This window comes from Theropithecus gelada, chromosome 3, assembly GCF_003255815.1.
Source record: "Theropithecus gelada isolate Dixy chromosome 3, Tgel_1.0, whole genome shotgun sequence".
In the NCBI taxonomy this organism is placed as follows: Eukaryota; Metazoa; Chordata; class Mammalia; order Primates; family Cercopithecidae; genus Theropithecus; species Theropithecus gelada.
The window spans coordinates 54,065,251-54,081,786 of NC_037670.1; the positions used below are offsets into that span (position 1 = coordinate 54,065,251).

At 56.8% G+C, this 16,536-nt stretch overlaps 1 protein-coding gene across 2 annotated transcripts in view; it reads right to left on the reverse strand.

Annotated features, from left to right (window-relative positions):
• Positions 1-1,468: 1,468 nt before the first annotated feature.
• RADIL (Rap associating with DIL domain) overlaps positions 1,469-16,536 on the reverse strand; it is an 80,903-nt gene continuing 65,835 nt past the window's right edge. The window contains exons 8-14 of one of the 2 annotated variants that reach the window (XM_025380879.1): positions 15,704-15,876; positions 6,776-6,926; positions 4,736-4,935; positions 4,003-4,345; positions 2,538-2,677; positions 1,993-2,132; positions 1,469-1,845 (exon numbers count right to left, since the gene is read on the reverse strand). In XM_025380879.1, the coding sequence (XP_025236664.1) occupies positions 1,743-1,845; positions 1,993-2,132; positions 2,538-2,677; positions 4,003-4,345; positions 4,736-4,935; positions 6,776-6,926; positions 15,704-15,876 (1,250 nt within the window). In that variant the 3' untranslated portion in view covers positions 1,469-1,742. The remainder of the gene's footprint in view (positions 1,846-1,992; positions 2,133-2,537; positions 2,678-4,002; positions 4,346-4,735; positions 4,936-6,775; positions 6,927-15,703; positions 15,877-16,536) is intronic. The other variant, XM_025380877.1, reaches the window with a different exon arrangement.

Sequence of the window (16,536 nt, forward strand, 5' to 3'; positions counted from 1 at the left end):
TTCCACTGTAAGGCATCAAATCCGAGTCCTGGGATCTGCACCAGGTCCAGAAATGCAGATGGTCCAGAGCTGTGAGACACTCTCAGCAGTGCTAACACACACGCTGTGGGAATTCTAGGAAAAGAAAGAGAACAAGGCCAGGCACGGTGGCTCATGCCTGTAATCCCAGCACTTTGGGAGGTCAAGGCGGGCAGATCACTTGATGTCAGTTCGAAATCAGCCTGGCCGGCCAACATGGTGAAACCCCGTCTCTACTAAAAATACTAAATTAAAATTAGCCAGGCGTGGTGGCGTGTGCCTGTAGTCCCAGCTACTCAGGAGACTGAGGCAGGAGAATTGCTTGAACCTGGGAAGCGGAGGTTGCAGTGAGCTGAGATCGCACCACTGCACTCCAGCCTGGGTGACAGAGCGAGACTCTGTCTCATAAAAAAATTAAATAAATATTTATATATTTATAAAAGATATGAATATATTACATATAATATATAATATACAAATTATTATATAAATTATTATATATATAACATCTTATATATATATACATACACATTATATATATATATATTTTTATCCAGTATTTTTGGAACCTGGCAGTGGTCGCCTTTTGGAGCCAGGCGCAATGGGGTGCCGCACACAGAACTGGGCCGGACGCGCTGCACCTCGCAGTAGCGCACACCAGGGGGCAGCGTGGGGCTGCACGAGGCCCAGGGCCTGGGACGGACCCAGGACACCAATTTGGGGACCCCGCGCGGACCTCTGTCCCCGTGAGGGGAGCATCTGCAACTGACTGGCCGGGACCCTCTTCCCCAGGGTCTTTCTGTTGCTATCAAAGATGACCCTGGGCCACCAGTTCCACCACAGCGAGGAGGGCGTGGAAGCCGCCCGCACCCAGTCCGCGGAGCTGCTGACCCCGCTGAAGATGCCCAACTACCCGCGCTGTCACCGCGAGGCCGGTCCTGCGCACGGTCAGCTGGCTGGTGGAGAGGGACGCTGGCCTCCTGCCCAGGTTAGGGCCGGAGGGCGAGGATTAAGGGCCTGCGGCCACCAGCCTGGTATTAGGGCCAAGCTGGTGGCTTTCTTAGGGGAGAGGAACTCGGGAGGGAGCAGGAGTCCTGGGAGAGGAGGCAGGGCCCAGGCTGGGCTTGGGAAAGGCCCGTCCACTTTCCAACCCCTGGGTGTCTAGACCTTTCTCTGGGGCCTGTGCTGAGCAGCGGGATCAGAAGCCCAGTGGCCTCTGTGCCAGGTCTGGTCCCTCCTCCAGCTGTGAGGGGCTCCTGGAGCTGCTTCCGGCAGTGCCCTGTGTCTGGGCGGGGCGGGGGCAGGGAGAATCGGTTCAGATGATCCCCTGATAACAGCAGTTGCTGCATTCCCCCGTGCCGGTGGCAGGCAGAGGCTACGAGCAGCCCCTGCAGCCCCTCCGAGCGGCCCACGCCTGCTACCCGAGATGAGACCCCAGCAGGTCACCCTCTAAGAACGGGAAAAATAGTTTATTGAATCCGTACTTCTCCATTAAAGTCTTTAAACATAAAAGCTCTGTAACAAACATCACAACGTCGCATCATCTACCATATAAATAAAACCTACACTGAGATGCATGTTATCAACAGGCGTGTCCCCAAGGTGAGGCTCCCCACCTGGGACCCGACTTGGTCAGTTACAAAACAGGGATGAAGGCGGGAGGAAGCCCCGTGTCACCGGGCAGGACCGGGCGCCGGGCGTGTGGGGGTGTCCTCGCAGTCCCCCTAGGGGGGTGTGCGGAAATGGATCTTCTTGGCTGTTTCCACGTCAGACTTGGCAACCAGGAACCGCATCTTCTTCCCGCCATGACGGATCAGGTCCACGGCTCTGAAATCCACGCCAGAGGTGGGGGTTGGAGAGGAGGGCACCGGGGAGCCCCACAGGGTGCAGCCGGGCCTCTCCTGCTACCCCAGGTCCTCTCCCCTGAGCAGGGCGTCTGGGAGGAAGGGTCGGGCGTGCATGCGATAGGGGTACCTCAGGTAGCCAAGGCCCAGGAGGCTGCTGCCGTTCACCTCCAGGATACGGTCCCCTAGCGACAGGCGCCCATCGGCCGCTGCAGGGCTGCCCGGGAGCAGGGTCTGGATGTAGAGCCCAGGGGCGCCCAGACGTGTGTGCTGGGGACAAGCAGAGGCCTCAGAGCTCTGCAGGCCCCTGACTCTCACTGTCCCCAGCGAGGACCCCCGCAGCCCCTCCCTTGGCACCTACAGGCCCCTGCCTGGCATCCAGCCAGGCCCACTCATGGTTTCACGTGTCCCTCCAGAAAAGCAGTGGACACCACAGTCCCCACAGGCCCAGGACAGACCCCAAAGGCTTGAGGACAGAGGCAAGAGACAGCAGGCCCAGGGGGCACGGCCGTTGGATAGGCCAGGTCCTCCGTCCCAGCTGCAGGGACCACCCCACTCTCCTCCCCGAAGGCCTTCCTGTAGCCATGTGGCCACGCAAGCTGCAGCCAGGCTCGCATGAACGGCAGAAGCCAGGCAGCCTGCACGGGGGTGGGGCGGGGGTCCTGGGCCTCTCACCATCCCGTCGATCAGGCCCATCCCCAGCCCAGAGGGGCCTCGTTCCAGCTCCACGGTGAAGACGTAGCAGAAGTCCTCGGTGCTGGAGCTGCGACTGGACGGGGCTGGAGGGGACTCGTCCTCAGGGGCTGCAGAGTCTCCTGGGTGGGGGCCGGGAAAGGTGGGTGGGAGTGAGGCGCCAGGAGTCAAGATGAGGAACAGAATGTCCTGGCCTGGCTGCCTCTGCAGGAGGTTAGGGACTGGACGGCCTCCTGTGGCTCCCAGGAGACACTGTTCAGGCACAATGTGACCGGCGACCCAGACACTAGGGTCAGGGTCTGCCTGTGAACGACACCCCCACGTCCCCTGAAGGAGCACCTCAGTCCCCGCCCCTTGCAGCCCCAGGACACTGGCCCCTCTGGGGGACGGCTGTTTTCCGGCTCTGGGGCCCCAAGTGGTTCTGTGCTGCCTCCTCAGCAATCTCTGCGCTTCTTCCTCCTCCTCCCTCCACACCCAGATGTGACCATGTGCACCCCAAGGGTTCCCACCGCTGACCAGACTGGGGCCCCAGGCCCTAGCCCAGCCCAGCCCAAGCACCTGCCCTGAGGGCCACCAGCTTCTGCCCTCTCCATAATGGCGATCCCGCCGCGGGGACACTTGGGTCAGAGACGAGCTGTGCCCCTGAGCAGGTGGCCTGCCTGGGACCCCGCTCTGCCAAGTGGCCCCAAGCCACAGGGGACACTCTGAACTCTGCACACGCACCCAGGACACTTCACTCCTGCAGGGCACACCCAACCCCCTCACACGGGGCCAGGGCCACTTGGGCTGCCGCACCCTCAGTGCCCTCCCCAGCCTAGCCCGGCTGTGCACGCACACTCATGCACACATACACTCACAACCATGCACACATGTGCAAGCATGCCCATGCACACGTGCACTTACAGCCATGCACACACACCCATGCGCACAGATGCACACCCAGGCACACAGAGATGGACACACAAGCACATCCACGCACACACCCATGCACACACGCACCAGCACACCCATGCACCTGTGAACGCACCTATCCACACGCACAAGCACACAGGCACACACAGGCCCTGCCCCAGAGGGCTCCAGCTCCACCTCCTCCCTGAAGACCTCTGGGTTCCCCTTCAGCACATCCTCTCCACTGGCTCAGACATCCCTTCCTCCGCCTGGTGCAGGAGTGACTCTGAGCCGCTTTCTAGACCCTCTCTCTCTCCGAGATCACAAAGAGTATCTGCCCAAGACGTGTCAGCGACTGAGCAACCGTGTGGCCCAGCTCCTGGGGGGCTGAGCTGCCCTGAGTCCTCTCCATCTGGCCCCATCCCAGGTTGCAGGTGTCTGTGGGGCAGGTACTGAAAGCCAGGACCCCAAGGGTGGAATGACCCCAGGGGACCGGCCATCACGGTGCTGTGTGGGTCTGGGGTGGGTTCCCGCTTGAGCACCAGGCAGGCCTCACCTTCCAGAGCTGCGCCCCGGAGGCCGCTGGGTCCGTTCCTCTGCCTTTCTGGGAGCACTTTTCCGCAGGGGCCGCCAGACTCTGCCCAGTCGGGGTCCCCAGGCTCAGGGCCGAGTGGAGTGCTGGGAGGCGTGAGCAAGCAGGACGAGTCCGTGTGCGGGGGGCCAGCCTGGGAGCCCCCACGGCTGGGTTGCCTTCCAGGGGGTGCCTGTGCCCAGGGAGCCCCCCTCAAGGGAAGAGTACGCTCTGGGGCAGCTTTCCGGGCTGCTGGGCCAGGGTCCCTGGAAGCCAGGGGGCAGCTCGGGGCCTCTGGATGCCCATCAGGGATCGCGTGGTGCATACCCTGGGGAGAGGAAGGGTGACAACTCAGGCAGAGGAGAGGTGGCCCGATGGGCACAGCACTTGGGCAACTGGGCAGCCTGCAGGCAGAAGGGCCGCCAGGCTGTGGGGGCAGAAGTCAGAAAAGGACTCCTGGCAGCCTGTGCAGCCTGAGACGTGCAAGAGGCAAAGGGCTTCCCCGCCATCGGTAAGCACGGCCTGCGGTGGACCAGGACTCCCGGGGTTCCCAGAGCTCTGGCCTGCTGTCCCCAGCCCAGCTCCCAGGCCCTCTCCTGTCCTCTTGCACCTAGGGGCACGCTGTCTGGGCCCCTTCCCCGGGTACCTTGGGGCACGCTGGATGGGTCCCCTCCCCGGGTACCTCGGGGCACGCTGGCTGGGCCCCCTCCCCAGATACCTCGGGGCACGCTGGCTGGGGGGCCCCACTGCCAGGGCTGCCGGGGCTGGCTCTGCTCCGCAGGCCCCACAGAAAGTGGCGGATGTACAGCAGGTGCTGGTAGATGCTGTCGTCCAGGCAGTCGGCTTCCAAGTCCACCTGGAAGCCCTCGCTGGGCAGGACGATGGGTGGGGGGTTCTCGTAGGACTCTAGGACATCCTCTGTGGGGCAGAGAGGATGCCCATGATGGCCACAGGAGAAGCTGCCTCCCTCGCCAGGCCACCCTGCCCAACGGTGTGGGAACCCAGGGGCCAGCAGATTGAGCTCTGAGTCCCCTGACCTGTGGACACAGGAGGCTGGGATCCTGGCCACAGTAACTGGACCCACCCTAGGACTCATCCCTTCTGAATCCTCGCTGACCACCCGGTGTGACGTCCGAGCTGCTCAGGACTGAGAACAAGGCCTTGTAGCCAGGAACCCTCCAGCCCCACTGAGCGGCTCCGCACTGGGTCTGTCTCTGCCCCACTGGTTTCTGATGGTGTCCCCGGGTAACTGGAGCTCCCCCAGCCCCACTGAGCTGGACACAAGCTCTCCCAGGTGTTGCCAGGGCCGGAGCCGACTGCCTCCCTGCAGGAATCACGGGACCCAAACGGCCTGTGTGCGGGCTGTTCTCTGTCCCCTGGAACGCGAGCACTTTTCAAGCGACAGAAGAGCGCGTGCATACTGAGCTCCTAGCCCCCAGCACAGAATTCAGGCCACAGAAATGAACCAATGAGGAGGGAGGACTTAGAAGGTGTCAGGTGGAGCCAGGGGTCCTGTTCAGAGATGTTCTCCAGGCCCAGTGCCAGGTGACCGGGGGCCACGGAACGGCATCCAAGGCCCCATCGCCTCTGTGTCTCCCACCATCCCGTACTCTGTTTTGTTGATGTGTTATACATAATGCAAATGATGGAGACGTGTGTATAATCTCACATTAAAATGCACCCCTGGCGGGTGCGGTGCCTCACACCTGTAATCCCAGCACTTTCGGAGGCCCAGGCAGGCGGATCACCTGAGGTCAGGAGTTCAAGAGCAGCCTGGCCAACATGGTGAAACCTAGTCTCTACCAAAAACACAAAAATTAGCCAGGCGTGGTGGCACGCACCTATAATCCCAGCTACCTGGGAGACTGAGGCAGGAGAATCGCTTGAACCCAGGAGGCAGAGGTTGCAGTGAGCCAAGATCGCCCCACTGCACTTCAGCTTGGGTGACACAGCGAGACTCTGTCTCGATCAATCAATCAATCAATCAATAAAATGCATCGTTGGTCAGGCACGGTGGCTCACGTCTGTAATCCCAGCACTTTGGGAGGCTGAGGTGGGCGAATCACCTAGGTCAGGAGTTCGAGACCAGCCTGGCCAAGATGGTGAAACCCGTCTCTGCTCAAAATACAAAAATTAGCCAGGCGTGGTGGCAAGCACCTGTGATCCCAGCTACTCCGGAGGCAGGAGAGTCGCTTGAACCTGGGAGGCGGAGGTTGCAGTGAGCCAAGACTGCGCCACTGCACTCTAGCCTGGATGACAGAGCGAGACTCCGTCTCAAAAAAAAAATAAATTAAAAAAAGATAAAATAAAATGCACTATGTATGTGTGTACACATATATATGCACACAGACCCCTCCGTATGGACACGTGTGCGTGCATGTGCACATACATGGCTCACGTGCTCAGGGATGCTTCCCCACGGCTGTGTGCTGCCGCTGCTCCCTTCCTGGGCAGCCACACAACACGGGGAGGCCCCATCCTCCGGCTCCGTGAGGGAACGAGGGGGCCTTGGACCTGAGCCTGGAGTCTGGAACTTGGGCATGGACTCTCGGCTCCTTGACTCCCCCACGGAGGAGTTCCCTGGATCCCCAGGTGGGGGAGGGGGCAGGGGGTCCTCCCAGTGGAGGCTTCTCTAAGGAGGTCCCCAGGAGAGAGGGCCCCCACACTCCACTTCAGATGGGATGACAGCGTGCTGCCTTCAGCCTCAGGGCGAGTCTCTGGAGTCCCCAGCCCTCTCCTGCCCTGGGGCAGAGCTTACCTGACCTGAAGGCCTCAGGGCTGTCCTGGGCCCCCGGCTCCCAGGTGCTCACGGGGCCCATGGCCGAGGCCAGCTGGTAGTGAGTCAGCAGTTGGTGCAGCTGTGCTGGGCTCAGGGCGGGGAACGCGGCCCGCAGGGCTGTCCAGCTCATCTGGGTGACAAGAAGGAGCTCATGGTCACAGGTCTCTGGGTGCAGACCCCAGCCCAAGGAGGGATGGCCTCCATGGGTAGCCAGGGGTAGCCAGCTGAGGGGTCCTGTGGTCTTCACTCCCACCAGGGACCATCTGTGAGAGGGACGGTGTCACTGCAGCAGTTCACCCCTGGCACTTCCTAGGGCAGTTGCTCCAGGGAGAGGCCAGCCGGTGCCATCGGGAACCCCCTGCCCAGGGAACCCACCCCTGCCTCAAGCAAGGGCCCGCCTCACACGGCGGCCGCCAACCAGAGAAATCACTACTGGGAAATGAATAGTGAAATCAGATTCCTGCCTCCAACAGTGTAAAAGAAGTCAATCAAGTCGGCTAAAAACCTGACTGGAAGGCAGGGGCATTCATCATTTAGGTGACAGGAGGCAGGGAAAGCATTTGTTTGTTTGTTTTTTGAGACAGAGTCTCACGCTGTCACCCAGGTTGGGGTGCAGTGGCTCAATCATAGCTCACCGCAGCCTTGACCTCCCAGGATCAAGTAATCCTGCACCTCAGCCTCCTGAATAGCTGGGACCACAGGCTTGCACCATCATGTCCAGCTAGTTGTGTTTTTTTTTGGTAGAGATGGGGGTCTCACTATGTTGGTCTCAAACTTCAGGCTGGTCTCAAATTCCTGGCCTTAAGTGATCCTCCTGCCTCAGCCTCCCAAAGTGTTGGAATTGCAGGTATGAGCCACTGCGCCTGGCCCGGGAAAATGTTGTAGGCAAGACAGAAAGCCTACATGTAAGGAAAGGGTGGATTCCTTCAATAAAATTAAACAGCCTCTGCGGCCCCCTGGGACCTCTGTCATCGTCCTTCTGGGGTTCCCTTCCCCAGCTCCCAGCCGGTTCTTATTTTCTGGAATCCCATTTCTTCAGCTCTCTGGTTTGTCCTGTTTCTACGGAATAGATCTTCTAGTAGCTTCCCAAAAGGGGCGCATCGCAGGAAAACGGCTACCCTGCCTGCTGGAACTGTCTTCACCTCCACGCTGGACTGGTCATCTGGCTGGCACAGAACTCCAGGTCAGAGGACGTCACCATTCGGAGTCTTCAGGTGCTGCTTTGTCCTGTGACTCCTGTGCTGCTCGTCCAAAAGCATCCTGAGTGCAGATCTTCAGGATCCGCCTTGTACCGATTCTTGTCTGGAAGCCTGTGGGTTCTCTGTGCCCATCGTCCTGAAGTCCTGGGATGCTGAGTTTCCGTGCAAGCCCAGTCTTGGTAGCAGCTCCTGCCCGCTGATGTGCGGCTCTGGAAACTGCCTGCACCTGCCTTCCCCGTGCCCTCCGCCCCTCTGCTGGCTCTTTCTGGACTCCCACTGTTTGGATGTTGGCCTCGCCGATGGGTCCACTCTGTTCTCACCTTTGCTTCCTCTCTCTCTTTCTCTCTCATGTGTTTTTCTGCCCACATCCAGGGGCCTGGGCTGTGGCTACCAGATGTCCACACTGAAGGACAATCAGTGTCTCGGGCGTCGTGCGGGAAGGACGAGGGCACAGCACTGGCCACTCCCCAGCCTTGGCATGTCCTCCTCCAACACCGCCAGCTCCCACCACCACTTCAAGAAAGCCTCTGGTTTGCCCGGGGGTGGTTCTGTTTGATTGTGAGTTCCTAGAACCTTCTCTACTCCCACTTCTGTGCTTGGTCCAGGGTTGGTGTCAGAGGGGGCCAGAGGTTGGGGCCAATATATCAGCTTCAAGGGAACAGAACTCTCTTCCCTCCTCCTCCCTTTCCTCTCTCTCCCTCTGTCTCTTTCTCCTCTCCTCCTCCCTCTCCTTCTCCCCCTGCCTCTGTCTCTCTCTCCCCTCCTCCTTCCTCTCCTCTCTCTCTCTCTTCCCTCCTTCCTCCCTCTCCTTCTCCCCCACTCCGTCTCTCTCTCCTTCCTCCTCCCTCTCCTTCTCTGTCCCCTCCCTTTCCTTTCCCTCCCTGTCTCTCTCTCCCCTCCTTCCTCCCGCTCCTTTCTCTCTCCCTCCCTGCGTCTCTCTCCCCTCCCTCTTGCCTCTCCTTCTCCCTGTCCCTCCCTGTCTCTCTCCCCTCCCTCCTCCCTCTCCTCTCATTCCTCCCTGTCTCTCTCCCCTCCTCCTCCCTCTCCCTTTCTTCCTCCCTTCTCCTGCTCTCCTCCCTCTCTTTTTCTCCCTTCTTACTCCCCTGCCTACCCCCGCATCCCTCCGCCCTCTCTCTCTGCCCGCTCCTCACTCTCCACTCTAGTGGTCCGGGGAGTTTTCTTCCCACCCGCTGCACAGCTTTTTATTTCTGCTTCCACAGTTTTATTTTCCAAGACTCCTCTTATTCTCTCATGGATAGAATCTTATTATTATTTTATGGATACTATATATCTTGTCTTGTTTTTATGAGGCTATAAGTGACTTTTTCACCAAGCTTCTCCCTGAATTGTCTGTTTCAGGAGTCATCAAACTAGGGCCAGCAAGGTCTATTTTTACAGGGCCCCCAAGCTAGAAATGGTTTTCACGTTTTTAAAGCCTTTGAGAAGAACAAAACAAAGAAGGAGATGAGACCGAGACAAAAGCGGCCGCAGAGCCCGAAGTCCTCACGGCTTGGCCTTTTACAAGAAGCAGCCCGCGACCCTGGTCTGCTCCTTCCAACGCCGCTGTCTCTCCGCGTCTCCTTTAGACGCTCTACTTTGGATGCGGGGTGCAGGGTGGGCGCTTCCCGGCCTCAGCGTGGGGAGGCCCGGCTGCTTCTGGAAGACCCTTGCCGCTGTCCCCCGCCTCCCCGGGCTGTCCCTGCAGACTCGGGCCTGACCATCTCCCACAGGGGCGCTCGGGCCGGGCTGCCGAGCTGGGTGAGAGGCTGGGGCCCCCTTTCCAGCACGAGGTTTCTGCCCTCAGCTCGGCCTAGTTTCCCCAGCCAGGAGAACTCCTGTTTTCAACGTTCTAGAAATATCCCCGCCCAGCTGAGCAGGGAGAGGCAGAGATCCTGAGAATCGCTGCTGCCTCCTTTCCGTGCACACAGAAAACCACACATCTGACACACACAGCCCAACCAGCTTCCCCCGAGCAACACGCCTGTGTACCCAGTCCCAAGAACAAGAACCAGAATGTGGGCCGGGGCAGCTCAGGAGCCCCCAGGCCCGTCCGGGCACCACGGCAGGTCCCGCCACACTTCCAGCCCTGCAGACACGCTCCTCGCACCCAACTCCTTCAGCTCCACCTGCCCTTTCAGGAGTATTTTATATCTTATCTTATTTATTTATCTATTTAGAGACGGGGTCTTGCTCTGTCGCCCAGGCTGGGGTGCAGTGGCGTGATCTTGGCTCACCGCAAGCTCCATCTCCCGGGCTCCAGTGATTCATGTGTCTCAGCCTCCTGAGTAGTTGCCTAATTTTTATATTTTTACACCACGCCTGGCTAATTTTTCTATTTTTAGTAGAGATGGGGTTTCACTGTGGTGGCCAGGCTGGTCTCGAACTCCTGACCTCAGGTAATCCACCCACCTCGGCCTCCCAAACTGCTGGGATTACAGGCGTCAGCCACCACGCCTGGCCTTATTTATTTTATTTTCTTTTATTATTTAAATTTATGGCAGGGTCTTACTCTGTCACCCAGGCTGGAGTGCAGTGGCACGATCACAGCTCACTGCAGACCTCCTGTGCCTAAACGATTCTCCTGCCTCAGCCTCCCGAGTAGCTGGGAGCCACAGGTGCACACCACCAGGCCTGGCTAATTTAAAAAAAGGTATGTTTGGAAAGACGATGTGGGGGTGGTCTTGCTATGTCACCCAGGCTGGTCTGGAGCTCCTGAGCTCAAGTGATCCTCCTGCCTTGGCCTCCCTAAGTGCCCAGCCGACCGCTCAGGTGTGTCTGTGGCTCCTCCGAACCAGTTTACTCAGTCACGTTGCTCTGCTGTATTTCACTGTACTGAAGAGACCGCTTTATTCATCCATCATGTTGTTGATAAATAGAAGATGGGTTTTGCCCAGTCTGGGGCGGTTACGAGTGGTGCCACTGGAAGCATCCCTAAGCGGGCCGTGGCGAGGGACCCACGGAAGCATCTCCATCCGGGGAATTGCTCAATCAGAGCACACGCACTCGGTCAGCTTCGGCCGACGCTGCCAGACGGCTTTCCAAAGTGGCGAGCCTCATTTACAACCTCGCCAGGAACACCTGAGGGTTCAAACCACTGCATCTCCTCACCAGTGCCTGGCTTTCTTCCTTTCAATCATTCTGATGTGTTCGGTGTTTAAAATGCTGAGATTAGCCCGGGCATGGTGGCTCACACCTATAATCCCAGCACTTTGGGAATCCGAGGTGGGCGGATCACCTGAGGTCGGGAGTTCGAGAACAGCCTGGTCAACATGGTGAGACTCTGTCTCTACTAAAAATACAAAAATTAGCTGAGTGTGGTGATGCGTGCCTGTAATCCCAGCTACTCAAGAGACCAAGGCAGGAGAATCGCTTGAACCCAGGAGGTGGAGGTTGCAGTGAGCTGAGATCACACCACTGCACTCCATCCAGCCTGGATGACAGAGCGAGACTCCGTCTCAAAAAAAAAAAAAAAAAAGTAAAAAAATCTGCTGAGGTTAGTTTTTGCTTTTGTTTTTTAAGGTTAGTCAAGTGAAGCAATGGGAGTGGAGAAGAAACAAGAAAATCTGTAACTGGTTGTGATGAATTAGTTCTAAACACCAATGCACTCGGACCAGCCTGAAATGTGGAGAGTTTGGGCTGCGTTTCTCTGATGACGAGTGAAATTGTCCATCTTTCATGCGTAATTCTTTCTTATAGCCCCTTTTCGGGTTTTGGCATCAAGGTGTTACTGGTGTTTTAAAGTGAGATAGGGTTTCCTCTTTTTCTACTTTCTGGTAAGAATTTGGGTACTAATGGTATTATTTCTTCTTTTTTTTTGGAGACTGAGTCTGGCTCTATCGCCCAGGCTGGAGTGCAGTGGGGTGATCTCGGCTCACTGCAAGCTCCGCGTCATTCTCCTGCCTCAGCATCCCGAGTAGCTGGGACTACAGGTGCCCGCCACCACGCCCGGCTAATTTTTTGGTATTTTAGTAGAGATGAGGTTTCACCATGTTAGCCAGGATGGTCTCGATTTCCTGACCTCGTGATCCGCCTGCCTCGACCTCCCAAAATGCTGGGATTACAGGCGTGAGCCACCGCGCCCAGCCTATTTCTTATTTAATGTTTAAAATAATTCACCAGTGAAACCATCTGGGCCTTGAATCTTCTTCATGGGAAAGTGTTAATCAATTTAATTTCTTTTTTTTTGAGACAAGGTGTCATTTCTGACGTTCAGGCTGGAGTGCAGTGGCACAACCATCGCTCACTGAAGCCTCAATCTCATGGGCTCGAGGAATCCTCCTGCCTCAGCCTTCTAAGTAGCTGAAACCACAGGTATGCATCATCATGCCTGGCTACTTTTTCTGTGTGTATTTTTTGTAGAGATGGGGGTTCCACCATGTTGCCCAGGCTGGTCTTGAACTCATGGGCTCAAGGGGTCCTCCTGCCTCGGCCTCCCAAAGTGCTGGGATTACAGGTGGGAGCTACCGCACCTGGCCTTTCAGTTTCTCTAATGCATGCAGGACCATTCAGATTTTTAACTTCCTGTTGAATCAGTTTCAATAAGTAGTCTTTTTCTTATTTGTCCATTTTATCTAAGTTGTCAAATTTATCAGCAAAAAGTTGGTTATGATCTCCTCATACTAATTTTTAATTTTTAATGCAGGAGCTGAGTGATGGCTTCCTTTTTCTGATACTAGCAATTGTGTTTTCTCCCTTATTCAACTTTCTATTTTTATTTTATTTATTTATTTATTTATTTATTTACTGAGACGAAGTCTTGCTCTATCACCCAGGATGGAGTACAGTGGCATGATCCCAGCTCACTGCAGCCTCCACCTCCCAGGTTCAAGGGATTCCCTTGCCTCAGCCTCCCAAGTAGCTGAGATTACAGGCACACACCACCACACCCAGCTAATTTTTGTATTTTTAGTAGAGACGGGGTTTTGCCATGTTGGCCAGTCTGGTCTCAAACTCCTGACCTCAAATGATCCACCCGCCTCAGCTTCCCGAAGTGCTGGGATTACAGGTGTAAGCCGCTGCACCTGGCCTCTTATTCAACTTTTCAAAGAACCAACTCCTGGCTTTATTGCTTATCTCAACCATGTTTGCTTCCTAGTTCACTGATTTTTAGCTCTCATCCGTCATTTCCTCTGCTTTCTTTGGGTTTGATTTGTCGTTCTCTTTCTTGCCTCATGATTATTCATTCTTGGCCTTCCTTGTAGTCTAATATATACATACAAGGCTATAACTTTTCCTCTTAAGACTGCTTTAACTGCAGCCTACAGGTTTGGATATTTTGTATCTACATTGTTGCTGATGAACTTAATGCTGAGTTGAGGTTGGCAAGCTTTTGGTGAGGCTCAGACAGCCTCTGCTTGATCCTCACCCCAAGGTTCTTTTCTTCTCTCTCTCTCTCTTTCTTTCTTTCTTTTATAGTTGGGGTCTTCCTCTGTTGCCCAGGCTGGAGTGCAGTAGTGTGATCATAGCTCACTGAAGGCTTTAATTCCTGGACTCAAATGATCCTCCTGCCTCAACCTCCCAAGTAGCTGGGACTACAGGTGTTTGCCCCATGCCTGCCTCTCACTCCAGTGTTTCCACCGGGGGCCTGGTGTTTATTTCCCAGGGGGTCCTGGACTCGTCATCTCTGTCTCCTCTGCACTGTGAAGCCACCACAGATTCCACTCTTTTTTTCAACGCTTTTGGTTCCGTTTTAAAGTCTCTCTCCATCGCACTCCCTGGAGATTCAGAATGTTGGCAAGTGTCTTAGGGAAAAGCCGGCAATGCATTTCAGGCCCCTGATGTCTCTGAGCTTGCCTCTCGCCTGTGAGACGGCCAGTGCTGTGCTATTCCGGTTTCTGTTTCCCCACCAGTGGCCCCTGCCTGGACAAAGCCTAGATTCTCAGCCTCACACTGTCACCTGCTCCCAGGACAGCAAATGTCTCCAGGGAAAAGCAACAGGAACTTCAGGTCAGCTCTTTGTGGAGGCTCACCCTCTCCTCATCCTGCAGGAGCTCGCTCAAGCCTTTCAACAGATGACTTTCTGTTTCTTTCCGATTGTGCGAGCTGTCCTCAGTGGAACTGCAGGCTCAGCTGCTCCCTTCTAGCCTCAGTGCTGGCCACAATGTCTATCAACTGTTCTTCTGTTTTAGCACCATCTTGACATCAGTATCCATAGGTACCTGGTGCCACCAATTCCTGAGCCTTTTGGTGGCTTCCTAGAAATTGGGTTACTTCTCAGGAGTCAGATTGCTTTTTTCTTTCTTGTAGAGATGGGATCTCACTGTGTTGCCCAGGCTGGTCTGAAACCAATGTCCTCAAGTGATCTTCTCACCTCAGCCTCCCAAAGCCCTGGGAGGACAGGCATGAGCCACCGTGCCTGGCCGAGTCAGCTTTCTTCAATCTGCTAAGGCAGTTGCTCTTCACCCATCTGCTTTCTGCCTTCCAAAAGAGCACCGCTTTTGCCTCCTCTATGACTTTGTCCCCGTGGGTTTGTGGCATTAAAAAGCATTGCTTTACTTCTGTTTAGTGATACCATAGAAGCAAACTAAATTCATGTGTTCAATCTGCCACACGCAGGATCCAGACAGCCTCATTTTCCGAATTTTCTATAGTAAATAAAAATGCTTCACTTTTTTTTTTTTTTTTTTTTTGAGACAGGGCCTCACTTTGTTGCTCAAGCCGGAGTGCAGTGGTATGATCTCGGCTCACTGCAACCTCCGCCTCCCCAGTTCAAGCGATTCGCCCTGTGGCCACTCTCACTATCGCCCTAGAGCATGTTCAGCATTTTCCAGGCAGGAGAGGAAACCATTGGCTATTTCCATTAATTACCTGTGACAACTATGTTGGGAAGGAGGGTGGTGAGGGCCGACTGTGTTGGGAAGGAGGGTGGTGAGGGCCGACTGTGTTGGGAAGGAGGGTGGTGAGTGGCCGACTGTGTTGGGAAGGAGGGTGGTGAGCGGCCGACTGTGTTGGGAAGGGTGGTGGTGAGCGGCCGACTGTGTTGGGAAGGAGGGTGGTGAGCGGTCGACTGTGTTGGGAGGGGAGTGGTGAGCGGTGAGGGAGGTGGGGAGGGGCATGTCGGTTTCCCGTTGCCGTTGTGACGAATGCCCACACGCCTGGCAGTCACGGCCACACAACTGCACACTCTCACAGCTCTGTGGCTCCGCGGCTCAGCCGGGTCTCACAGGACTGACAGCAAGATGAAGGTCCTGGGGGAGGATCCGTCTCCCTGCTCTCCTGGTTGCTGCCAGAATTCAGTTCCTGCTGTTGTAGGACTGGGGTCCCGTTTCCAGACTGGCTGTCAGCTGGGGCCACTCCAGCTTCTAGAGGCCACCATACTCCTTGGCTCCTGGCCCCTCCTCCAGCCTCAGAGCCACATCCCCTCTTCTTCCATTTCTCTCCAATCCACCTTTTTGGACTCATCTGAGTGGACTGGGCCACCCAGATACCCAGGTCATCTCCGAATCTCAAGGTCCTTAATCGTAGTCACACGTACAGAGGCTTCTTTGCCATGTGGGGTAACACGGTCACGGGTCTCAGACATCTTTTGGGCCATTATCCTGCCTACCGCAGGTGGAGACAGCCATGGAATGGAAGCAACTTCGCTAATTACCTACGGGAGCTTTGAGCTTTCCAGCCCAGAAGCCCAGGCCCGGCGCCCAGGCTTGGTTCGAGAGGCAGGGACCCACCATGTGGCCCCGCCCTCCCCGCCTCCCATGCGCCCCCCTACCTGGATGAGCTGGGCCCTGGGCGTGGCCAGCAGGTTGAGGGTGCAGGAGAGCTTCCGGAAGAAGTGCTCTCCAGCCGCCCCGAAGCCGGCGCTCCGCATCCACTCCAGGAGCTGCTGCAGGCGGGCGCAGGCCTGGACACCTCTGGGCCAGTGGAAGCAGCTCAGGGAGGGGCCTGTGGAGGGAGGGAGGGAGGTAGGGAGGGTGATGCCTGGGCTGCCCTCCCTGGGGGACACAGACATGGGTCTGTCCCCAGAGCCTGCCCTTCCCGGCTCTGGGCCACTGAGGACATCGCAGCTTGATGACAGGCAGGAGACCTTCCCTCAGCTTCCAAGGCAACTGACCAGCCTCGAACCCCTCTCTGGAGCGGGGGTGTGGTGGGAGGTGAACGTAGCAGGGCAGGGTGGGCTGTGACAGCCACTGACTCCACAGAGCAGCCCCTGGCTGGGACCTTCTCCCACCCCCACACACATGTGCCGGGGGCCTGCCACCACCTGGGTCTCCCCATGCCCTGCACTGGCCCTGGCTGGGAGTGACCAGTGTTCCTGAGCCCCGCAGGTGAGGCAGGGTCTAAGGCCAGAGTCTGTGGCTGCACAGACCTGGGACAGCCAGTGATGCCCTGAGCCCGTTCCCTCCCTGTCACAGGGAAGGGGCCCCATGCAGACCTCTCGGCCGTGGCTTCTCTGAAACCCTGATGGGACCTTGGCTCCTAAGGGATGCGCTATGGCAATCTGTCCCCCCCCCACTCTGGCCTCCCACCCCTCAGGGACACCAGATGCTCAGGGAGCAGGAGCCCGACAAGGGCAGAGCCGCCCCCAGGAGCTGGCGTGCGAGG